The sequence below is a fragment of the Parasteatoda tepidariorum genome, chromosome 4 (genome assembly GCF_043381705.1).
Source record: "Parasteatoda tepidariorum isolate YZ-2023 chromosome 4, CAS_Ptep_4.0, whole genome shotgun sequence".
Taxonomy (NCBI): Eukaryota; Metazoa; Arthropoda; class Arachnida; order Araneae; family Theridiidae; genus Parasteatoda; species Parasteatoda tepidariorum.
Window position 1 is genome coordinate 22,237,954 of NC_092207.1, and position 26,451 is coordinate 22,264,404.

At 32.8% G+C, this 26,451-nt stretch overlaps 1 protein-coding gene and 1 long non-coding RNA gene across 2 annotated transcripts in view; one reads left to right on the plus strand and one right to left on the minus strand.

Annotated features, from left to right (window-relative positions):
- The window catches only part of LOC107450065 (vitellogenin-6), a 25,653-nt gene extending 23,768 nt beyond the window's left edge, over positions 1 to 1,885 (plus strand). Inside the window, exons 26-28 of the mRNA XM_016065771.3 lie at positions 10 to 252; positions 448 to 694; positions 1,509 to 1,885. Of these exons, the coding sequence (XP_015921257.1) occupies positions 10 to 252; positions 448 to 694; positions 1,509 to 1,762 (744 nt within the window). The 3' untranslated portion in view covers positions 1,763 to 1,885. The remainder of the gene's footprint in view (positions 1 to 9; positions 253 to 447; positions 695 to 1,508) is intronic.
- The window catches only part of LOC139425348 (uncharacterized), a 23,466-nt gene extending 1,506 nt beyond the window's left edge, over positions 1 to 21,960 (minus strand). The window contains exon 1 of the long non-coding RNA XR_011636555.1: positions 21,931 to 21,960. This is a non-coding gene — a long non-coding RNA (uncharacterized lncRNA). The remainder of the gene's footprint in view (positions 1 to 21,930) is intronic.
- Positions 21,961 to 26,451: the final 4,491 nt, after the last annotated feature.

The window sequence follows — 26,451 nt, forward strand, 5'->3', positions numbered from 1 at the left end:
AATTTATAGGAAGTCCGAGTTCACCTTGGGGAGGATAAAATCATTTTGTATCCAGGATCTGATTCTTCCTATCCAGTGAAATTCAACTCTAAACAGCAAGCCCTCAGCACCCTGCAACACGTAATGTTGAATGAATCCGCCTTGATTTCAGCTCAAGTGTTCCTGACAACCGAAGGCAGCAGTTACATTCAGATCCATGCTGTGAAAGCTGGTGTTAAAGTTTTGTTTGACGGACAATACGTCAAAGTACAAGTAAGTACGAAAAAAAATTAATTACTGAAAACCTAGGTTAAAGTAACGTAAAAATAGCAAAAATGATGTGAATTGTCTGCTTCAATACTGTAATTAAGCACTTTCTTCAGTGTTGAAATACAGTAGCAAGAATACGATTTTGTCTAATTCGTCCTAGAGACCCAATGACTTTAAATTTGTTTTTTTGTCTCATAGGTTAATCCCAGATACAAGGGAGAGCTATGCGGACTCTGCAGTGAATACAATGGGGAAATCTCCAGGGAATACAGAGGTCCAGACAGATGCTTGTATTTGAACGGAGAAGGTCTTTCAATATCATCCATTGTAGGCCGATGTGGAGAAAAATCAACCAGAGTACCCCGATTGTGTGACAATGAAGAGATTCAAGTCCACTGGGCCAGAGGACACGGTGATTCTGAAGAGGACAGCAGGGAAGGATACGGTAAGAAGCATTACTTAACAGCAATATTTTAATACTTTAAGAAGTGATCCGAAATGAAAAACAATCCTTAATAACTACTTTTATGCAAATAAAGGAACATAAGTAAATTTTAAAAAAATTCAGGCATATTTATGAATTAGTATCCATGGTAGACTGGTCAAATATTTCATCTCAAATATTAACCAAGTTCATATTCTTTAAACATAAGATTGAGTTAGTAAGGCTGTTGTTGGTAAACGAATCTAATCTTTGACGAAAAATATTTTTCATACTTTTTTCACTATTTTGTAATAATTTTGGTCAAAGTAAGTGCGAAATATTATATTTAGCATCTTAATTTACGGTTATGAAATACAACCTGAAACAATAGTGTCTTTTACCGAATCTTCATTCTGTAGATTTTAAATTACGGGGTCTGCGCTAAAGGTAAAATCTTCCAAACATGCCTCACTTCCAAGCAATGATTTATCAAATTTGCAGTTATTTAAATCTAAGAGAAACAGTGCTTGAGAAAAGATATATGTAAAAGAGACATCGGTGTCCCATCTGCTCCAAGGGGTCAGCATATGATGTCCGTTAATTCATGTTTTTTTCTCAGTTACATTCGAGAAATGAGAAGTTGAAGACTTCATGCATTGTTCCATTTGAAGGTTTTTTATAACATTAAGCAATTATTAAATTAAAAAATAGCAATCAATTTTAATTTTCTAAACCCATTTAAAAATTAAAGTTTTGTTCCTCTTTTGGGAAAATTTTTGAATTAGAATATAAACAAGATCGATATTTAACTTAAAATTGTTCTTTTGAATTTTAGAACCAACCACTAAGAGGAACATAGTTACTTCACAAGGTAACAAACTCTGCTTTTCCACCAAACCAGTCCCAGTATGTGTAAACAGTGCCCAACCCACCATGACTGAACCACGCCAAGTCGACTTCCATTGCTTGCCAAAACAAGACATGCACGCCAGGAAGATGGTGACCGAATCCAAGAGGAGAATTCTGGGAGAACTCGAAACAAAGACCGTCGATTACTCTGATAGCATTGAAGTTGCCAAGATGTGTTAAGAATTTGAGCACCTGATGAACTTTTATTAATTCGGTTATTTATTTTCAGATTTAAAACATATACAATTTTTTTACAAAAATGTGTACAAAAGAAGTTTCAATAAACGTCTTATAAAAAAATAACTTTCATGTGGAAATTATTGAATTGTGCATTAAATTTTTCCTTATATAAGCAAAATATATGGAATGAACTTCTGTAGTACTAGAAAAACAATGCATTCATTTTCTATTGGGTTCATGCGTGGTATCTTATCAACTAATACTGATAACGTAGCAAACTATATATATAATTTATTCAAAAAAATTTTGATTAATACGAATATTACACTATAGATAATTGTTAATAGTTCTTAAAATACATTTCAGAATGCTGACCAGAGCACTATAGGGAACTTTGAAGAGATTATTATAGTTTGACCAGACTGAAATTCCATTTCAACAAGAGCTGATTCACACTAAAATACAATTCATTAATTTTTTTCTTATTTATCTTTGGTTGAAAACAATTTCATGTATTGCACTTTGTCCCTCATTTTCTTTATGAATTTATCTCATCTGGCAAACATACATTTCGTACAGGAAAAAGAGACAATTGACAATATTAAATAAATATTAGTAACTGACTGATCTTTTACTATACATATGACCCTTTTGCTGAAAATCGAACTCAAATGATGCGAGGATTACTAAAAAATGGACACGAGTGATGGCAACAGAGTACAGTAGCATTAACAGCGCCACTTTTTAATCAAAAAATTTGGAAAAGAGAAGAAGTTAAGCTCTAATCTTTATGAAATGAATCAGAGTAATAAGAGAATTATGATTCCTGACATCTGTGCAACACATTTCTGGCAGGAGAAAAGGAATAGTGCAAATTCGCCACTAAAACTCGTACTACTTCGAGTTGCTCTGTTCTGGATACATCCTTCTTAACTCGGTTTTACATTCACTTTAAATGTCCTCATACGAAATGGCTATTCAGTTATACACAATCTTCAGAGCACTTATCTTTCTTTATCACTCTAAATTATTGCTCTGCTCTTGTTACTATATTTTTGAAGCTATCACATGCATCCATTTTTGTTTTTGACCAATTTTTATATAATAAGTATGTATAATATATTAGCAAATGTTTATGTGAAAGGTTTAAAGTATGCTGATTAGTGGTTATTATTATATTGTCACTAACTAAAGCTGTTTAGATAGATATGAAATTGGCTCACTGTTTTATCCTTTTTTTATTCTGAGTAATGTCCAATACTTACGTTTAATATTAAATTTTTTTTTATTAGAAAATAGATTAACCATCTAATTTGCTACTAAAAAACTTAAAAGTTATGAAATTTACAAGAATAATCGATTACTCACTCATACTAGCATAAATGAATTACCATCTAGTTTAATTAAAATCTATCTGATTTTCTACACTCATAACTGACAGTTAATCACGAAATAATTAGAAACAGTTGCAGGCATGCTAACTGTTTAGAATTATTAAAATAAAATGGATTATTCATATTTACCAAACTTTTTGGTTACCATGAATCATAAAATTAGCAACACAAGATTTTAAAAATGAAAATAATGAATCTCATTGAAGCACGGTTTTATAAGACATATATGAGTACAGTAACCAACCACTGTACAAAATAACCGGATTTTTTCACAACATTGGTAGAATCCATTATTTTCAAAATAGCACTTTTATTGACTAATTTAGTTACTTTTATTGTTTCAGATATTTTTTTTCCTGATAACATCATAACTATATTATTATTATAAATTGTTCGAAGCATTGTGTTTTGAGTATTAGTGTCAGTTTTAACATATCTAATATCCACATATCTGCTCAAAAAAATAAACGGTTATCATAGTAACGAAAATATAAAATGACTCGTCAATCTTTTAGAAAGGATTTAGAGATTCTGGATTGGAAGGTGAAATCACTTTAAACCAGTAGAAAATACCCTTATAACTAACTGCTTATTTCATTAAAACAACATTCTGGATAATTTCTTCGATGCTCTTAAATTCAGCGCTTCTTCTAATAATCATAAGAAAATTTTTTAAAAATACAAAAAAAAGCGAAGCGACTGGGAAAAAGAACTAAAATAATGATTGTAAGTTATTTTTTAAGACTATATTTGCAACTTAAAAATAGTACTAGTTGTGGCTTAATACACTGGATAACAAATCTAATCAAATCTGAATTATTTTAAAGATATTAAGTAATAAATGCTTATTAAAATATTTAAATTGGTGTTATTTTCATTTCTAAACATAAATTTTATTGGGCAATAAAATTCTTTGCAACTATAGCTTTTTATGTTTCTTAATTTCAGACGCCCAAAAATCATGATAATATTTTCTTTTTTTTATGCTAAAATTTGTTTAAAAAACTTAACTAAAAGCAAAGACATGAACTTCATTACAAGAAAATATTTATATCAATGTTTACCTTCATTTTACTATTATATTCATTCATCATTGCCCAAAAAGAACATTCTTGAAGATCATTGTTTCATCATGCTGTGCTTTTAAGTATAATTTAAACAGTTTAATTTGTTCTTCTTTGATTTTTTATGAATTCTATTTGGTCATACAGAGAAGAAAGTGAAATAGACATTTGTAATTTAGAGTTTTGTACCACTAAAGACAAGAGTTATCGAATGTAAAATTCAACTAAAACATCATCCTTAGCGAATCTATTTTTTTAAAACTTTTAATTACTTTCGGGTATGTAAGAGATATTTAACGTATATTTTAAATATATCTTTATTTAATCGTATTCGAATCCAAACTCGACATAAAAACATAATAATTCCATAAGCAATATTTACGCACGTTGCAACAAGTCATACTTATGCTCGCCCTTGAAACATTTAACTGCTTACATTCGGCCATCCTATAAATGGATGACCCCATCCATGAAAAAAAATCAAGAGCGTCAACTAAAGTACATAGTCCTTTAAATAGGAAGGCAATTTTTTTGGTCTTTTCTGTTGAACATGTAACTCATCTCTAGATGTGTCTTCGGAAATCGGAGACAGAACTAGCGAGTCGGTGATTATCGATGGTTCATTATCATCGTCATCTTCGTAAAACAACGAGTCATCATTTTGTGATACGTCATGATCATTCACAATGTGAAATAATTTCATTTGAGATGCATGAGCTGCTGTAGTGTAAGCCCGTCTTGTGCGGCCTTGTCCAGTTTTTCTAAAATCTGTGACTTGATATACGTCGGACGACAAGACCTTCATTACTACAAGAGGGCCTCTATAGCGAGATTGAGTTTTTGTACGCAATCCAGTTTTCTCCGGAAGTCTCTTTACAATGGCTACATCTCCGACCGAATATTTATATGCATCGCAATGTCTTTTATCGAAAGATAATATCATTTTTTCTTGTGATTTCAAAATATTGTCTCGTGCTTCCTGGCGCAGCAAACTCGGGAGACGTATACTCATCAGAAGTCGGAAGCAACTCCTTGGGAAAATTATCAAATTTATTAGGTTTAAATCCCTACAATAATTCAAAAGGAGCTTTTCCTGTCGATTTGCTTGGAGTCCAGTTAATGCAACGCTGAATTTCTGGAAGCAATTTGTCCCAATCTCTGAGAGTGTTGGATTGTGAGCTTGACGAAATCATAGGTATTAAAATGCGGTTTATTCGCTCTACTTGCCCATTTGCTGCTGGTCTTTGACTACAGTTTAAAAGTATGCTTTATTTCATGCTTCATACAGTATTCTTTAAAATTAGAAGACAATTTTATTTCATATATTATTTACAATTCATATTGTATAAATTTTCATATATTATATACAATTTTATTTCATACAATTATTTAACAATAATTATTTCGTAAAACAAGTTCCACGATCCGTTATTATCCTGTTGGGGTTTCCAAAATCATTAATAAAATTTTCGAGACACCTTAATACGCATCTTGTTGAACAACTAGAACAGGGCCGAAGGAAAACAAATTTCGTTAAATTGTCTACGAAAACCAACAGTTCTGTGTTACAATTTACAGTAATATTGAAAGGTCCTATAAAATCTAAATGAATTATATCAAATGGTCGTTTGCCTGGTGGTATTGGATTCAGTTTACCCTTAACTTTTCCTGCTGTTACTTTTGTAAAGGCACAATTAACACATTGCTGAATATGCTGCTTTATATACTCTCTCATTCGAGGAAAATAGAATTGTTGCTTGATAAGTGAGACTACTTTATCAACCCCAAAATGGCCAGAGAGTTCATGAAATCGAACAGCAAGATATTTTCTCATCGATTTCGGCATTACGAATAATTTCATATACTTCCCATTAATTATTTCTAGGCGATAAAGTATATCATTTATGAGTTGGTATTTGTTTTCAAAGTTCTTGGTTTTTGTCCGACGCTTACAATTTCTCAAACACTTGATGATATTTTGAAGTTCCTCATCTTGCGCTTGAATCAAAGCTACTTTATCTTCTTCAGTACTAATATACAACACGACTAATTCCATTTTTGTGTTTATCTTGTTTATTTTATCGATTTCAGACAATTGCTCCACTTCTTCATTCAAAATTGGAGCTCGACTAAGGGCATCAATATGAGCCATTTGAGAACCAGATTTGTGTTTGACTTCATAATTAAACTCACTTAGCTGCTCAATCCATCGAGCCATTTGTGGCTTCATATTACGTTGACTCTTTAAATAAATCACACTGCAGTCTGTCACAAGAGTAAACGCGATACCAAGAAGGAATGGTCGAAGACTGCTACATGCCCACACTACAGCTAACAGTTCTAATTTGCTTGAGTGGTAGTTTTCTTCATCGGGCGAAGTGCGCCTGCATACACAATAAACTAAACGTAGTGCATTATTTGAATCGCGTTGAAGTAACATTCCTCCTAATCCTGAAGAACTTGCGTCTGTAGGAAGCTCAGTTTCATCACAAGAGTCAAATAATTTCAAAATTGGCTCAGACGTTAACATGGTCCGCAATTTCTCAAACACCATCTGATGCTCGGGATTCCATGCAAATGCTTGACCATTTTTAAGCAAACGTGTAAGAGGGGATGCGATGGCAGCATATCTTTCTATAAAACGACGAAAAAAACTAGTCAAACCAAAGAATCGTCGAAGTTCATGCTTTGATCGCGGAGCAGGGAATTTTGCAATTGCAGCAACTTTTCTTGGACCCGGTTTAATTCCTTCTGAACTAGCAATAAATCCCAAATATTCAACTTCAGACATAGCAAATTCACATTTGGACAGCTTCAACGTTATTCCAGCATCACTTAATTTTTGAAGTACTGCTCTAAGTTTTAAAATCATATCCTTAAAATCCACAGAGCCGAAAAAAATGTCGTCAATAAACCCTGTAACGCCTTTCCACAGTAGGTCACCGAGTGCCTTTGACATGCATCGTTCGAAAACAGCTGGACCATTAGACAATCCAAAAAATAAATGTGTGGGTTCAAAGTGACCATCAGGTGTAGTAAATGCGGCTTTTCGAGATGATTCATTATCCATAGGTATTTGATTGAAACCTTGACAAGCATCAAGTATGCAGTATAAGTTGAATCCTGATAGTTGATCTAAAAGATCATCTGTACACGGTAAAGGGAACTTGTCTTTCACGGTTTGAGAATTAAGTTTCCTATAATCGATAACCATTCGATATTCTCCAGTTTTCTTCTTTACAAGCAAAACAGGACTACTATATTCCGATGAACTATCTCGAACAATGCCTTGTTCCTTCATATCGCTAACTATGCCACGCATAATCTCTCTTTCATGATGTGAAGTACGGTATGGCGAACGAGGAACTGGTGAGCTTCCAGGTATTTCAGTAATGTGCATAACTGTATTATTAACGCATCCTAGCTCATCAGGCTTCAGAGCTATGCACATTCTAAACTCATTTAACAAATTACTTATTTGCTGCTTCTGATCTGTTGTTATAGTTGGACCAACTTTTATATCGTCACATCGAATAGGTTCTCTTTTAATATTTTTGTTAACTAAAACCATTTTACTCTCTTCACAGCTGTCTGTATTATCACGAGTAAAATCTTTCAGCCATTTGCCTCTTAGAAGAATGCGATCTTTCTTAAGATGAAGTTTGCTCTCACTGAAATTCGCGATTGGTAATTCAGCTTTACCATCTTTTATCAAGTAGGCATAATCACTTTCATGTTTATTAATAAAAATTTCTTCACTACCGGTTTGGTTTCTATTGCTGATTACTTCTACCATTTGTACTGTGTTTGGCAGAATTTTTACTGGTTCCGATATTTTGAGAACAGCGTCTTTGAAGTCATCAATTTCAAAATTCTTAAAACATGGAAATTCATTTACACTAAACAGCATTGATTTTCCTTCCTTTCTAACCATCATTAGATCTGGTAAATCTAGGATATATTTTCCAATGAGTATGTTAGGTCCAGGAAACGTTTCGTCTGCAACAATATGTAGTTTAACATCATTTAGTACCAGTCTGTCAATGGTTAAATTTACAACTCAAGCGCCTAATGATTTTCTCAACCCACCAACTCCTCGTATGATCATAACGTCTCCATTATGCGTATTATATACTCCTATCTCTTTAGAGAATGTGTATTTAATCATTGATATGTCGGTAGCTGTATCTATTAAAGCACTTGTAGCTATCCCATGTACAAGAACTGTGTTACCAGTAGTAAGATTTTCAATGGTTGATAGCGTTGAAACGTTTACTGACGGCTTGCTAATTTTCTTCGGACAATCTTTTGTATCGTGTCCTTCTGTGCGACAAAATGTACAAAATTTTGGACGCTTTGGCTTAGAGCAGTCACGAGAATAATGTCCTTTTTCAGAACAATTATAACATATTATGGATTCTAACCCTTTGATTCTAATAACTTTGATCCAAATTGATCACATAGAGAGGGTACCTGAGAGTTATTTTTGTACAACTCTTTCAGTTCAATATAATCGTCAATTTTATTCACTAATAACATTGGCGACTTCAAGGACCACTCACTGACATAATATTCCTGAACTGCTGCTGGTGCACTTTGCTTAATTCTGTCTGATATAATTAAATTTTTTAAATCTTTCACTGTTTTTATATTTAAACCTTTTATCCATCCATCAAAAAATGTTTCAAGTTCATAATAATATTCTCACCAAGTACTATCAATTTTAATTTTATGCGAATAAAACAACTGTTTAAATTTTTCAGGACTTAATTTATATCGTTTTAGTAACAATTCCTTCACATGAGAATAGTTTTCCGCTAATTCTTCTGTTTCTCGCATTATTATTTCAACTAGTATATCTCTTGGTAAAACGCTAGTCAAACAAGCCACCCATAAATTTAGCTCCATTTTAACTCGTTTCATTACTCTTTCGAAATGCACTAAGAATAAACTTATGTCGGCATTTTTCGAATCAAAGTACCTTAACTGAGATTGCCTGTCTATTTTTGGTTATGGCGAATCAATAGGTAAATAAGTGCCAGTGCCAACGGTTCCCAGTTCCAATTTTCTCATTTCTAATTCATGATTTCGCATAGCTTCTTTCTCAGCAGCGGCGGCTTCTCTCTCAGCAGCTTTCTCAGCAGCGACGGCTTCTCTCTCAGCAGCGGCGGCCTCTGCTTCTCTATCCGCATTTAAATTGAATATCATTCCTTGTATCAAATCCTCATCATAATTTTTACTATCTAAAATCAAGTTTTTTAGATCCACAACCTTAAAAGCATCGTGTACTTCTTCGCCAAGTTCCATTGCAATAACCCGTAACTCTGACTTACGTACTTTAGATAAATAAGACATCGTAAATTAAGAAAGAAAAGAAGCATAAACAACAAATTACCGTTCTTTCAATCCCACTTCTGAATTGTAAGAGATATTTAACGTATATTTTAAATATATCTTTATTTAATCGTATTCGAATCCAAACTCGACATAAAAACATAATAATTCCAAAAACAATATTTACGCACGTTGCAACAAGTCATACTTATGCTCGCCCTTGAAACAATTAACTGCTTACAGGTAACTTTTGGTTGTATCCGGATAACTTAAAACAAGTTCTCTTACAAGAGAATTGTTAATTGTATACTGCGTAAGATAGTTAAATTCGTCGCCAAGATCTAAAGTTGGTTCGTCATATATTTTCTTAAACATTGACCAAAATGATAACCAACCTTTTATACTACCGTCATATTTGACAAGCTCAATTTTAGAAAGTTAGTATTTACGATTCGACTGTTCTATGTTTATGGATGAATTTTCCTTATTAAGTGTTACGAGACTATCAGAAAGTAAATAATTCTGTCGTTCTCTACTTCTAATCTAAATAATAAATCTGACTCCTACTTTTAGTAAAAAAGAACAACGTTTTATTTACATAATAATTTTCAGACGATTATTTCTTGTTCCACGAAAAGACGAATAAAAACGTTGCCATGACAACTCGGCAGTTTTAACAGAAAACAAAAGTTAGCTTTTAGCTTACATAAAAAGTAATCAACAACTTTTAACATGTATTTTCTTAAACATTGACCAAAATTATAAATAACCTTTTATACTTCCGTCATATTTGACAAGATCAATTTTAGGAAGTTAGAATTTACGATTCGACTGTTCTGTGTTTATGGATGTGTGGGGAATTATAAATCGACTATGTCAACCTTCATCTATCAAAAGGTACCTCGTGATAGATGAAGGTTGGCATAGTCTAAGATTAAACTCCCCACATTGGTGACCCGGACGTGATGAGAAATTGTCAGTATTGATGGATGAATCCACATTAAACAGTTGATAAGCTTAAAAAAAAAATATACTGCTCAAAAAAAAAAAAAAAAAAAAAAAAAAAAAAAAAAAAAAAAAGAAAGAAAGAAATCTCCCGGTTAATAAATAATAATGAGCGAAATGCTAGAAAAATAAATAAATATAATGAGCAAAAATTGAGGTTAATAAATAAAAAAACAACATTAATCAACTAGTGGTAATTGTTCATCAAATTCTATCACAGATAAAATTCTGAAAGGGGAGTAATGTGGCGTAACTACCACTACAAATGTTAAATACCAAATCACTAGTATATAAGACATGTTAACTCGATTCTATCTTGAGGTACCTTTTGAAATATTTTGACTCTAAAGGTTTTAATGTTTCCATTTGATTTTGAAGATTGCTAATAAAGTTTTCCGTGGATGTTGTCACTTTTGAGTTATCAAAAAATTCACCAGGAAGTTTAATGCAGTTACCATAAACCATCTGAGATATTGAATAGTTGGTGTCATCGCGTAGAGCAGCTCTGAGACCAAGTAAGACAGTCGGAAGAGTTTCAGACCATTTAATAGAGTTGTGTGCCTTTATTGCAGTTTTCAATGTACGATGTTGACGCTCAATTTTGCCATTGTCGAACACAACCACTACAGTCTGGTAAATTTCTATGGTGTGATATCTCTGCTAATAAAATTAGACCATATATACCTAAAAATTCAAGAATGATTATTTTCAAACTGATACATGGTTTATCTCATCCAGGAATCAGATCAACTATCAAACAGATAGCGTCAAGATTTATTTGGCCTGGAATTCGAAAAGATGTTCGAATTTGGGCACAATCCTGTATTGATTGCCAAAAAAACAAAATTTCAAAACATACTAAATCCCAGTTTGGAGAATATCGACAACCCGATGAAAGATTTAACGAGATACATATTGACCTAATTGGACCGTTACCCCCATCCAATGGAAACAGATACTGTTTGACTTGTATTGACCGTTTTACAAGCTGGATAGAAGTAGTTCCTATACCTGATATCAAAGCTGAAACAGTCGCCAGATGTTTCTATGAAAATTGGATAGTTAGATTTGGAGTGCCATACAGAGTAATTACCGATAGAGGATCACAGTTTGATTCTGAAACGTTTAAATCTCTTACCAACTTATGTGGAGTAAAAATCAACAGAACAACTGCATATCATCCTCAGTGCAATGGCAAAATTGAGCGTCAACATCGTANAGATTTTAAACTATATGCAGCAAATGGATCCGAGATTACAACCTATGGAATCAAAATATTAACTGTTGATTTAGGACTTCGCCGCTCATTTAATTTCCCATTTATTATCGCCAAAATTAATAAAGGAATAATAGGGGCCGATTTCCTTAATAAGTTTAATTTATTAATTGACATTAAAGAAAAAAGATTAATTGATGGAGTAACCAATTTAATAGTTAAAGGAGAAATTTCTCCAATATGCATGACGGAAAGAATTTCCACTATGGATAAAAATTCTAAGTTTTCTGAATTATTCTCTTCATATCCAAATTTAACTAAGCCAAACTTATTAATTAGTGATGCTAAACATGAAATTCGACATTTTATCGCCACAACGGGAAAACCTGTGTTTTCTAAGGCACGACAATTAGATCCAAAAAAATTGAAAATAGCCAAAGAAGAATTTCAATTCATGCTAGACAACGGGATTATTAGACCTTCAAAATCGCCCTGGGCAAGTCCCTTACATATGGTTAAAAAGAAGGATGGGTCTTACAGACCATGTGGAGATTATAGAAGACTAAACGACCAAACAATACCAGACCGATATCCAATACCAAGAATCGAAGATTTCCATCATATTTTAAAAGACACCAAAGTATTTTCTAAATTCGATTTATTTAAAGCTTATTATCAACTTCCTATAAATGAAGAGGACAAACAAAAAACCGCAATAATTACCCCTTTCGGACTCTTTGAATTCAACGTTATGAGTTTCGGCCTCAGAAATGCACCTTCAACGTTTCAACGCTTCATAAATGAAGTTCTGTGTGGACTTGATTTCGTTTTTCCTTATCTAGACGATATATTAGTGGCATCTCGAAACAAAGAAGAGCATCAATCTCATTTAAAACAACTTTTTGATAAATTAGATAAATATGGCCTCAGAATCAATATCTCCAAGTCAGTCATTGCTGTGGAGAAATTGGAGTTTTTGGGATATGAAATCAGTTCGGAAGGATCCAAGCCCCTTTCCCAAAAAGTAGAAGCAATCCATAATTACAAGTTGCCAGAAACCATACGTGAACTGAGAACCTTTCTTGGTCTAATAAACTATTATAGACGATACATCAAAGACGCTGCTAAAACACAAGCAATTCTCCACGAATATTTGAAAGGAGCTCATAAAAATGACAAAAGAAAAATAATGTGGACTGAACAAGCTATTAACATGTTTGAAAAATGCAAACAAGACTTATCCAATGTAGCCTTGCTAACATATCCGAAGTTTGAATTACCTCTATGCCTTTGCTCAGATGCTTCAGATTTCGCAATCGGATCTGTATTGGAACAATACGAAAATGGTGCTTGGAAACCGATAGCTTTCTATTCAAAAAAATTAAATGATGCACAGAAATCATATAGTACCTACGACAGAGAATTATTAGGGATATATCTTTCTGTAAAGCATTTCAAACATCTATTAGAAGGTCGAGAATTTACTATATTTACAGACCATAAGCCACTGGTTTTTGCCTTCAAACAAAAAAATGAAAAAGCATCTCTAAGACAAAATAGACATCTCCAGTACATATCCCAGTTTTCGACTAACCTTCAACACATTATTGGCAAAAATAATATCGTCGCAACTCCCACAGATGAATTTTCCTTTTTAAGGCCTTTAAAATACTCGTCAAAACTTTTTTCAACTTTATAATAATTATTAAAATACTCATCAATTGATTTACTTTAATTTTCAATTTCTTCTTTGGCAATATTATCGGACTGCAACATAACTTCTAATAACTCGCTATCTAACTTTTGAAGTTCTTCTTTCTTTATTTTCAATGTCTTGAATTTGGCTTTAACGTCTACCGAATTTTCGGTTTCTTGCGATTTTATTTCAGTTTAAATCTGGTTACTTAATCGAGTGAAAGAGCTTCTTACGAGAACACTCTCTTCTTTCTTCTAGGATTCTTCTTCACGAACAATCTTCCGTTGTTTCTGAATTCCATTTATTCTTTTTAAAATCACGTCCTTGTTCACCACAAATGTTATGAGACTATCAGAAAGTGCAACATTCTGTCACTCTCTACTAAAAACTACAACTTAACTTAAATTATTCTGACTCCATTCTTACAACAAAAGAAAAGAAAAAAAAGAAACATAACACCTTTATTTAACACAAAAATTTTATTCTATAATACCACCATAGCAACCGATGATACGAACACTAACTTACAGCTTACATACACTCAAATAACAAATAAATTAAAATCTGGCTTGCAACTTACATATATTCAAATAGCAAATAAATAAAATCTAGTAGTTTCAAAACAGTTCATTAAAAAAGAAATTTCAGTGACATTATTTTTATTAAATCTTGCTTTCTTTTTTTGACTATGTGTTTTGAATAATTAATTTTTTTTTTAAATATAGCTCTTACGGAGAGTTATCTTTTTAATTTTCGTCATTATGATTTATATTTCTTAGGAAGTTAACATTTTCATTACAAAAGAAAAGGCCAAAAATTATTTTTATTAATTCTTAACCCCTGTTGTACATATGTATCTCTCTCTGCATAAAAATGAAAATCTGGAAGTATGCTCGATAATAACTGGAAAATAAATAGCACCGACTTAGATCATTTTTTCTTTAGCAGTTAGCAAATTTTCATTGGGAGGTTTGTAAATATTCGTCTCTTTCCTGTGTTATATGGCTCAGACACTTAAACCTAAAATTACAAAAATGCGAAATTTCATTGATGAAAACCTTTGCTATAGATAAAAATGCGCGCGGTCTTGGAAACTGCATTTTTAAAATATTTAAAAAAATAAAATCTAACTGAATGACTAGAAGAAATTAAATAATATCCCTGAAGCTTACTAAACTCATAAATTAAGTGCAGAAACAAAGAGTGCTAGAGACAAATATGCAGTATAGCATAATCGAAAATTGAAGAAATATTATATTTTACCGTCAGTGCTTATAATACGCTTATTCGTGACATAAATACGCTTATTCTTGTCCAAATAACATTTAAATTTCAAAAATTTTAAATTTATTAAATTTTATTACTAAGGCATTTTAATGCTAACTAATAATAATAATTAATTGTTCACATTCTTTTTTATGACGAATTTTAAATTTTTAAACTTTACATTATTTTCCCTGAAGTCAAAAAAATCATTAACTTTGTAAAAAGAATTCAGTACTTATCGGTTATTGGTTAAATGAACAAGTAGAACATCAACAATAGAACGTCATGTTCTGGATTCACGAAGGTCACCGACTCACTTTCTACCGATAATACATATAGGTGCATCGAATATGACAAAAAGTCGTGAATATTATACAAAGTAATAATTACTGCATGCAATCTTATCGTGAATGGTGCTACATTTTATAAGGGTAATAAAATTATTAATATCAATACAAACGGATTAATAAGGATAGCTGTTCATTTTTGACAATGTATAGTGATATTAAAATTTGTACTTATTAGAAATGGTAAATTTTGCTTATTTTATAGTTTATTTTATTTTATAACCGCCGTTGAACAGCCTACCCAATTTTGGGTTTAAGGGTAATAATGTCCAACTCCGTAGTCTTGTAATTGTGAACTCTATTCAGAAGAAAAGGGAAATTCTGGAACAAGAATGGGGTGGATTAGCGTGGAGGACTTGGAACTAACCTGCATTTGTGTTACATGGAGAGGGAAATCACGAAAACCTCCCACAGTTAGCTTCATGACAAGGAGACTAACACATGATTCGTCTACCACTGAGGATATTTTACGTCAACACTGTGGTCGATGCGAGCCGGGTGAGGAATTCGTATGGACCAGCTATCGTTGGGATTCGAATCCAGTTCACCTCATTAGGAGGAGAGTGCTCCACCACTTGGGATATGGGTGCTAATGTTTGAGTGAGTGACAAATCGAAAAAGCAGTCGCCAACATATGGTCTTTATAACTAATAAGTAGATGATGCTGGTTTCGGCAGCGAGCGAATAGATGCCCTTAAAGTACATAAGTTATATAATAGAGCACACATCTTCAAGACTTAGACCAGTTAACGTAACCTAGGAATTGAGATTTAAGTTTTTAATAGCAAAAATCTTTAACTTATTGAAAGTGTTGAGTACTGACTTTGAATAAGTGATGCAATTTAAGTTATTATTTTAAGTCTATATTCAGTTTAATCAAATATTTTCATTAACTATATCTAATAAAATACCATAAAGTTTCGACGATCTAGTCTATAATGAGTTTAATTTTGATTACATTCTAAAATTTTAGATGATAATTACAATTGTTCTACACACAAACAATTTGGGAGAGCGACGGTGGCTGTTTCAGTCTTTCTAAGTATACAGCAAAGTTCAATCTTTCTATTGTTAAATTCAAGCTATAAGATTTCAGAAAGCCGGCCAGGTGGCCGAGTGGTTAGCGTGCCTGACTGCGAAGCCAATGGCTGCGGGTTCGAATCCCGCTTTGGGCATGGATGTTTCTATCTCTCTCTGTTGTCTTCTGATGTGTGAATGTATGAATGTGGCCCACCCTATGAACGGGTATTTGTGGCAGTGTGGCGTGGACAATGTTGCTCGCCTCCGTGACTTTGGTTCACAGGTGCCCGCTGGGTAACGACAAATGAGCAACACTTCCGGCATCTTCTAAGGCGAAGAACGAAAGTTCAGTGCCTGCCGTTATTAAAAAAAAGAAGAAAAAAAAGGATTTCAGAAGTTCTGTTTATTGTTTTAAAATTTTTACTTCTGGAAAGAGTAATTTTTCTCTTCGTTTTTAGACCTACTCTACCAATATTCACAACATTTCTGCAAGGAAATAAATTTCAATACAAGGACATTTTTAAGACTACCATATAGATTAAATTATTTCGCACACACTTCTAAATTCACTGCAGAACGTTAATTATAATTTAAAATGAACGTAAGAAAAATTCTTCTTTGGAATTCTTAAAGAAAAATTCTGAACCAACTACCTATTCGCGTAATGAAAGCACGATTTTTAAAAAAAACAACTAACTTCATACATTCAGAGGAGAATCGAACATAAAAACAGGGGTAAAACTCTTTGGAACGCAAGTTGTTACAATGAAATCCTTCAAACCGAAATGGAGTAATTTTGTTACACCGTGAGAAGTTTACGAATCTTGATTGTGAGAATGATTCCAAACCAAAAAAGGGCTTTTTCTCTCCTGTCACTGATCTTAAAAGTCCGAACAATGTAACCGATCGTGGAAACTTACTTTAGTTCAAAGCTAAACAATGTCGCACAACGGGCATATGGAAGGAGAGACCAATAGAAATCTATTAGAGGTTTGGTAAACACTGAGACTTAATAGAAGCCTTCTATGCTGTACGAGGATAATGTTCCCCTGCAGAAGCATGTAAGTCTGAATCGAAAAGTTCCGAAACGACTGGACGAATGTAAACCGAGAAGAGAAAGCAGAACGGCCGTCTACCACTTTCGCTTTACCACACTCGCCAAGGAGTTTTGAATTTTCCGATTCAGACTGGCACACTTTGTCGTCGCTCAGTGCCCTCGCATATCGTAGTTTCCGATGAAAGGCTGCAATACCATTCATTTATGTCACGTGGTCGGGAGAGTGTGCTAGATTCTTATTTGATTGAGGTGACAGGTATGGTTGGAATGTGTTCATAGTTTTCCTCTATATCTAACGCACATGTTGGATAGTTTCAGCCAAAAGTTCTCACAGGAGACTTGTCTTACTGTTTGATCCAGAACATTCCCGATCTTGGGTTGAATTCAAAAATTAAAATGCTGCGAAGTTTAATATTGATAGTAAATCTTTGATAGTAAATCCAAAGAGTTGATCGGCTGTTTCACGCAGTCTATGAAAGAAAGCATCCGACGATAGGTTGTAAGAATGAAAAAATTTTGATTCGGATAATTCAAACGCAAAATATATTTAGAGCTCCAAACTGACAATTAACTTAAACATAGGCAAAGAAAAGCCTTTTTAAACTTATAAAAAATTTCTAACTTGACTGACTAATATAATGATTACTGCTTTCACATCCTTACAATCATATAATCCTCAAAGTTTTCCTGCTTTCAGCTCAAAAATTTTCCGAAACAGAAAGCCATTTAAGTATAGTTCAGCGAAGTAAAGACCATGTGTACTATTAAAATGTATATTCTATGTCCAATCACTTTCTCGTTGCTTTGTAGATACTTAACGCACGAAAAACAAATTTATCTATAGTTATGAAGGGACAATCAAGCTAATGCAAAACTAACGTAAGTTTTAATATATGTTTTGAAACTAGTTTAGCTCGGAATTTAAGGCACTAAAAATGGATTCAGGATTACTATTTAACAAATATAAATAAGATTGTGGATAAGACTGAGCGCTTAATAACTGATGATGCTTAATAAGAGCGCTTAACCCTTTCCTTCTCGCTCACGTGAAATTGACGGGGTGAGGTTTCGCCCTCTATTTCTCGCTCCCGTGAAATTTCCGGGCTGGTGTGTTCAGTAATAACGTGCCAATAAGAATAAAACTAATTTTTTTCTTTTGCACTGAAAACATTTTATTTCTCATTTTACACACCAGACGGCAGTACTAGGATATTTTTAAGGTAATTGTGATAGTTAGTTTATTTTAAACTAGATGCCAGCACTAATCAAATACGTGTATTTGGCAAAATAGGCACTTTTATGACCGTTTGCTTGGAAATTAACCGATCGTTAAGGGGTTAATGAACTGAAAATGCTTGACTGGAAATTTAGAATTCTTAGGATGTAAAATAAAGAGAAGATTCGAGGTTATTATCTGAACAGGGGAAAAAGTTGTGGAAAGGCTTTCATTTCATATTATTTCTTTTATCTACATCTTAAAACTATTAGATTGTGATTTTGGTTAGGCTAAAAATGTGATTACAATTTAATGTTACTTTAAGAAGCACTTTAAATCCTTCAACACTCTAGAAATTCCCAGACGAAATTTTAGATCTTTAAATTCCTTGGTTATAAGATGTTTTAATAAAACTCATATTCATAAAAATTTACGTGAACCTGAATAAATTCTCAAATAACGGAATTTAATGAAACTGAATTTTTGAAAAACTTTTTTAGATAAATGTTATAAAATTCTTACCATATTTTTTAGTAGAACTTTTAATTATATAAATAGAATAAAATAACAAATACTTTTATTCTGAGTGCATATGAAACTAATATTCTTTTTAATTCTATTTGCCTTTTTATTCTATATTTTAATTCTATGAAACAATTCTCTTACTTAACTTGTGATGTCAATAAATTGGTGTTAGCCTAGTTAAGATACCCCGTTAGTCTGTCACATTAAATTAGTGAAAATTGTTAGCTTGAGGAAATTCCTTAACAATTCAGCAATAGCTTACTTTAGATATTTTAAAAGATTTAAATAAATTTACTTTGAAAGTTAGATTATAGCTCTTTTATTTTCTGTATGCATTGGTGTCTCTTTATGCCGAAGCATTAAAAATAATATTTTTGCCGCTATTTTTAAACATTTACTATGCACCATATTACATCAATAAACAAGATGAAATTTTATCTAAAAACTAATCAAAGCAAATGTCGAATGAAGAAAAATTTCATTACAAATTATATTGACATCAAAGTAAGAATAAAAATGATAACCAAAGAAACTGGAAAGGCCTAAGCAGTTCTGAGCTATTAAGAACCTCTGTATTAATCAATTACGCTAAAACCTGCTCCCAAAAGAATGTTTTGCAACAATTAATTTTTAACTTATTGTAAAAATGTCTAAATCTCATATTCTATTTGCTCAAAATTTCTATCTTAATTTTTTTTTCAAAATTTCTCCGTTATTTTTTTAAATTCTAAAGGCCAACTACGAGAATCAAAACCAGTTAAACTTCTAATTCTTATTTAAGAACTGTTTCATTCAAAATTTAGGTATACTTGAATGAGATACGAATGAGTTATTTTTAATTGAATTTGTCTTTCATACAAAATTAAATTTTTAAGTTCAATACAGTTTAAAAATATTGTAGTCTAAAAATAAGACTGCTGCAATTGTTACAAAGATGTTTACGCGTAACTATAAAATTTTAACTTAACTATAATTAATAAAGAACAGAGAGAAAAGCAAAATTTAAAGTGCGTCTTCCTCGAAATTTTACTAAATCTTAGCGAAAAGTTTGATTATCTTTAAAGATTTATACTGCCGGGATTGAATGGAGATTTCAAATACAAGACAAAATTCACGTACGCGTAAAATGACATTGTAATTGAGTGATGAAGGTAAAGAAACGTATAAATAAACTAAATTTGATAAAAAAAGAAAGGAAGATTGTTCCAAAGTAGCATTTAAAGCTAAACCTCAGGCGGAAGTTCGTACTTCAAATATGAAAATTTAAAAATGCAACAGAAATTAAGCATAATCATGTATTTACTTTATGTCCGGATATTTTCACTAATAAAATGAATTTTACACTCAATTGAAAGGAAGTGTAAGCTTTTAAGTAGATAAAAGCTTTAAACGCACTTTAATTCTTTTATAAGATGAAAACCATATAAAGTTGTTTGAGATTGTGAACCAGATATTAACTTTCCATTAGCTTATCTATCTATTCTCGTATTTGTCATGGCATTCCTATCTTGGCAATATTAGTAGTACGTATTTCCAAGATTGATACAACTAATATTGCCAAGATAGGAAAATTAGTTTTACTATCTTGTACAATATTGATTATTCAGAAACTCCTGTATGAAGTATTGGGAGAAATTTGCCTTCATGGAAGACTTTTTGATGGAACTAACACTCATTTGCGTTACATGGAGGGAAAAAACACCTCCCATGGTTAGCCTAACTGCAAGACTAACCCATGATCCGTGTACCACTGTACTTATGCATATGTTAGATTTATTTAGATTCCACATGTCATTCGCCTAACATCACAATTAAATGTAGACACATTTTTAGCACAAGAGCGCATAGTGATTTCAATTTTAAACCTTTAATTTATAAGGTGAGAAAAACGTAATAGCAAAAAGTAAAAGTAGGAAAATATTAAAAGGATACCGTTAAACGAGCATCACTTTAACATTAGAGAAATATTTTACAGGCATTTCTTTCTCTATAAGTGATTTAAATGTAAGGTGATAAGTTTCACGTTTTTAAATATTTTATGCTGATAGCATCTTAAGAAATTTGAATCTTCGTGTGATTAAACCTGATAAAACTTTCTGGCTAATAAAAATGCACCAAGAACGGCGAAACTCATTTTACATAGATAAGGTTTTATGTTATTTAAAGATAACAAAATGTTTAATCAGTAACTTTAAGAAAAACTTAATTTGCTCTCCCAGACTGCCAAAACATTTTCGCATAAAGTAGTTTTGGAAGTATTTTGTTTTTAAAGTTAATAAACTGATAATTGACAATTAAAAAAAAAAAACTTTAATATAAAAAATTAACGTCAACTGAAGAAAAAATAAATTAGAGACCTCAGAAGATTTTAAAAATTAGAATTAAAAGTTTAAAATGAACCGCGGTAAAAAAAACTAATTCCTTTAAGCAATTAAACGCTTTTAGTTTTAAATATTTTCTTATAATCTTAAGAATAAGTAGGATGGGAGCATTCGTTAATTGTACACGTATAATAAAAATAAAAGTCATTGAACCTGACATTAGAATAACCATATTGCTTCTAGTTAAAGGCGGGTTGACACGATCAAAGTACTTTGATCAAAGTAGGCGCGCGCAATCAAAGTAAGTCATAAAAGTAAATAAAACAAAAATGGGAACCGCGAAATTTTAGGGAAAAGGGAAAATGCGAAGGGGAAAAAAGTCACGCACTGTTGTTGAGAGTATGATATATCAAATGAATAATCTCGGCCTCTGTGAATTTAAAATTTCTTTCCAATTTTAAAATTATTTAATGAAGTTTAAAAAANTTTAGTACGTCCAGATTTCTTGAAAGAAGGGTTCAAAATAAACATATTCCCTGTAAACAAAAACAACTTCTTCCAAAACGTCACATTTCCCTAAAAATATTTCCCTATTGGTGAATGCGCGCGCTTACTTTGATCAAAGTACTTTGATCGTGTCAACCCACCTTAAATTTACTTTTAAAGAAAATAATGACATGTTTACAAAATGTAAATGTTTTACTTACGTTAGACTTCATAAGCGAATAATGTACAAATTGTTTCTTAGTGACTGATGATTGATATTTCAGAATATTTTTAAATAACTTCATCTTTCCATCATACAAAATTGCGATGACTTGTCTTCGGATCATCCTCAGGGATGTTTCCCAGACCGTCGCCAATAGCCCATTGTGCAGCTCTAGTGTGACGTAAATTAACTACAACTACAACTTTCCATCATAATAAGGTATTCCATTTTTCTTTGGATTCTCGTTATCAACACACTGAAGACTACCGGATTAACTAGACGTATAGAATTGTGAGATTTGATAGATATCCAACATAATTCAATTATTTAGGATTGAACCTTAATTAAATCTCTTAAACACCAGGTCTTATTTTAGTAACTGAAGCCGGACAATTCGGTCGTTGTAAAAGAACTGGGCGTCTGAGGCCTTACTGCCCTTTTCCAATTCATCCTGAAATTAGACTAAGTGGAGCCGGACAAAACTCAGGACACCTCATACTCATATGTTGTAGTTATCTTAGCATCAGCCCCGCGAGGTGCTCTAACTAACTCATCTGAGTGGGAATGTATGATAAATCGCCGAAGCGCAATTGAATGGTGAAGGTTGGGGTTCAGTAACGTTTACTGAGTGAAAATTAAAATAAAATAGCGAGATTTAAACAAACAAATTTAAGAGAGAGAAGAGGTTTTTGTGGCAGATTGCCTCACCTCCCCCCCTCTGAGGTATTACCCCGGAGCTTCACAGGTGTATAGTAGCCACATAGCTTCAGAAAAATAGGAATAGGAATGATAATAAAGAAGAGAAAAATAGGAATGATAATAAATGCGCAAAAATATATACAAGTATTTACAAAATTTACGGGACAATACCACATCAGATAAGAAAAATGCGGTTGCCGGGCTGTATTTTATGTTGTCTTTGATTAGCTCAAAATAGATGTTTTTAAAGTAGTTGCACGTATGACAGGAGAGTGCATCTCTGAAGAAATTTGCACATAGTTCAGCTATGTGTTCATCTATTTTGTTCCTTTTCAAATCTTTTCTTAGATCTTTCATTCTCATGGATCTGGAACTCAGGACACCTTGGAAGTACAGTACTCTTATACAGATTCACAATATCGATAGCGATTATTTTCTTACTCAAAATAATATTTTTAAAGATAAAATATATGAAAATAAAAGATGCTTCAATGGTAGACCGAGTTGGCCAAATATTTAAGATCTCGAACGGCACCAGCGAAATTCTCATGCTGGCATTTGGCCCTCTCTGGCCAAACGGTATCGCTAACCAATAGCTTCAAAACATGGTGATAGCAGGTTTGCCGTAACGCTGACTGTATATTTGTGCTGTAATTAACACCACTTCTTCTTTTATATTAAGCACATAAACCTACATATGTATGTGTAACAATCAATAAATATGCATGTGCTCTTTAAATTGAATTGCAAATGAGAATCTGATTTTCGCGGGTAAATTGGTAGGTACTTTATTTACGTCACAGTGGAGCTGCGCAATGAGCAATTGACGACAGTCAGGGAATCATCCCTGAGGATGATTCGAAGACATGCCATCACAATTTTGATACTCGGAAGAGGGGATGACTCCCCTACTTTGGTAGCCCAACTACCTGCGAGCGAAGTCGAGCACTTTACGGTGGAACAGTTTAACGAGGTTAAGACACGGTTCACAGCAGATCACCGAAGTCAAGCATCACTGGATGCGGTCAGTGTGCGGATGGGTGACCACTTGGATTAGTCTGCGTAGGGACCGAGGCTGTGCGGCATTAGTCTTCGTTAAACTGTTCTACGGTAAAGTGCTCGCGTGCAGGTCGTTGGCTACCCCGAAGCGGGGGTGCCATCTTATCTGCAGAGGATTAAAATTGTGATGGTATGTCTTCGGATCATCGTCAGGGATGTTTCCCAGACCGTCGCTAATAGCCCATTGTGCAGCTCTGGTGCTACGTAAATTAACTGCAACAACAACAACAACAAAGCAAACAACATGCAAGCGTTTAATTGAAATATAACCAACTTGTATCGTTCAAGTGGGTAACTGACTAAGGGAACACTCAGACTGCATAAGATTGCCCTACATGTGTGTGCGTGTGTAAATATTTAGAAGCTACATAGGAGCATTCTTACAGAGTGTGGTTGAAATATGAGAAAATAAAATAGATTTCACCACAAAACTTACATGCAATTGCATTTGTCAATCGCATATAGAGAATCCCAAGCAGAGAATCCCTGCAGCGAATCCTCAATCGCTCATATGTTGAGAATTCCTAGGGTCATTTCCAATACATGCGATTTAATGGAGCATTCTCACTGAATGCCCTATCGCATACGTTAATGTAATTCGCTAACGCTCGAGCAGTTTATTTTACATCTAGTTTCTAAGCCTTCACACGCTCATCTGGAGAAAAATTCTCCAATCAATGACTTTTTTTTCTATCAAAGGCATTGGAGATGCCTTAATGATATGCATTAAGAACGGTTCTTTAAACAGCGAATTTTTCAGAAGAGAATATTTTTGCCCAGTTTGGTTCTCATGTAGTACGATCGTACCCCTAAAACACATATTTATCAGCAAGTTACCGTAAACTCTTACTTCTACAAATATGTCACATTGTTCAGCAATTTAAAAAACCAAACTAAGTGCTACAAAGTGGTTCATTGTCAAGATTTCAACTACTTTACGAAAAAATTGACCCTCTGAGCATTAGTCCCGGCTTTTAGTGCATTAGTGCAAGCTTCCGTGCATCAGAAAACATGTTTCTCCCATGTCGAGAGTGTGGTGCGTAGCAGTGAATTTCCCGTATAATTTTACGCACGAACTCAACCCTTGGAGGATCAATTATCCGTAAATTTTCGTTATTTACTGTTCGAAATGCACGTTTTTAATATTACAATCATACCCGGTATATGCAAATTTAGACATTTAATCCTCAAAAATACAGCTGTGTGTGTGTCTTCGCAGTTCCATGGAAGGGTAAACTTTTTATGTGTCTTCACAGTTCCGTGGAAGGGTAAACTTTTTATGTGACCAGTCCCAAGTGTGTGCAAAGCCGTTTGAGAAAATCTGATACAGGAACACTGCAGAAACAAAAATGGCAAAAGAACAATGCTAATAAAATTTGATTATTTCAAGCCGACAAAATGTTTCATCCATTTAAGGTCTTTTAACTCCCTGAAGTGTTCCTTAGTATCTAATCAATCTTCAAGACAAATAGACAGCTAAACAAAATATTTATATCAGTTAGCACTAATAAAAAAACATTTTTTTAAAATCAGACAGTACAGTAGAAAGATAATTATCTGGACCAATCGAAACTAAGACCGCTCCGGATAACGAAAAATCTGGATGTTTGGACAACTTTAAAAAAAACGGGATGTTAGGACAGATACAGACATATACAGACAAAATACAGACATATGAAGAAAAAAAAAGGGGGGGGGAGAAAATAATAATAATAATAATAATAATAAAAACAACTAGGAAAAGAAAAGAAAAAAAAAGGATAATTTTTTTTTATTAAAATCCGGAAAATAAAAGATATAATCTTTTCATCAGCCCACACGATTATATCCGCAAAAAAGAGTGCTTTCTGATATTGTATCAATATAGCCAAATCAAAATATATTAATACAATAGTGTGTGGAACACTCAAAAAATTTTTTTACCAAAATTACAACAAATAAAATGAGCACAATAAGTAAAAATAACACGTAAAAACAGAAAATAAAAAGAAAAAACAGAATAAGACAAAATCTATAAAGCGAGCAGCGAATTCAAATGTACTTACATGAACGGGAAATTTTTCAAGAATGATTTAAAAAATATTTTCGTAACAAGATTGCCAGATTGCAAAGTATGAAAACAAAAGCACAAATTGAGTGTCACTAGAGGAGTTTTGTTTATATATATATATATATATATATTTACAGAGCTTATTCACAGTTCCCTGATATTGCTGAGATGACTTAGACTTAAAATAGCACATGTGCAGCAGCGAATTGGAAGTGACTAGCAAGTTACTGCTCAGCCTTCGCCTAGGAAATAGTTATGAATTCATACCAAAAAGAAAAATTAATCTCTCCTAATAAACTACAGAATTTATGTAATTGTTGACAACAATAGTTTGCTAGATATTTGATAATTGAAAACTAGTAACTGTACTAGCTCACTTTTTTATGTTTGATCAGAAGACTGCTATTTTCATTACATGTTATTTTCTCGCATTTTACCCACGTTAATTATTTACTAAGCAGATTGTTATTACTTATTAGAATATTGGGCAGAATTAAATTAAATCCGATTTCAAGTTTATATGACAATTTGTTTCAAGGTTATGAGCTTTTTCATGCAGCTGTTTATGGTTCACTACTTCAAAAATGTGCGAATTTCGGAAATCTTAAATTTTTTAGAAATAAGTCAGTATAGTATGCAATTTTGATCCTGAATTGAATAAAATCAATTGCAAATAAAAACATTTATTGTTGAAAGTAATATGCATTATTT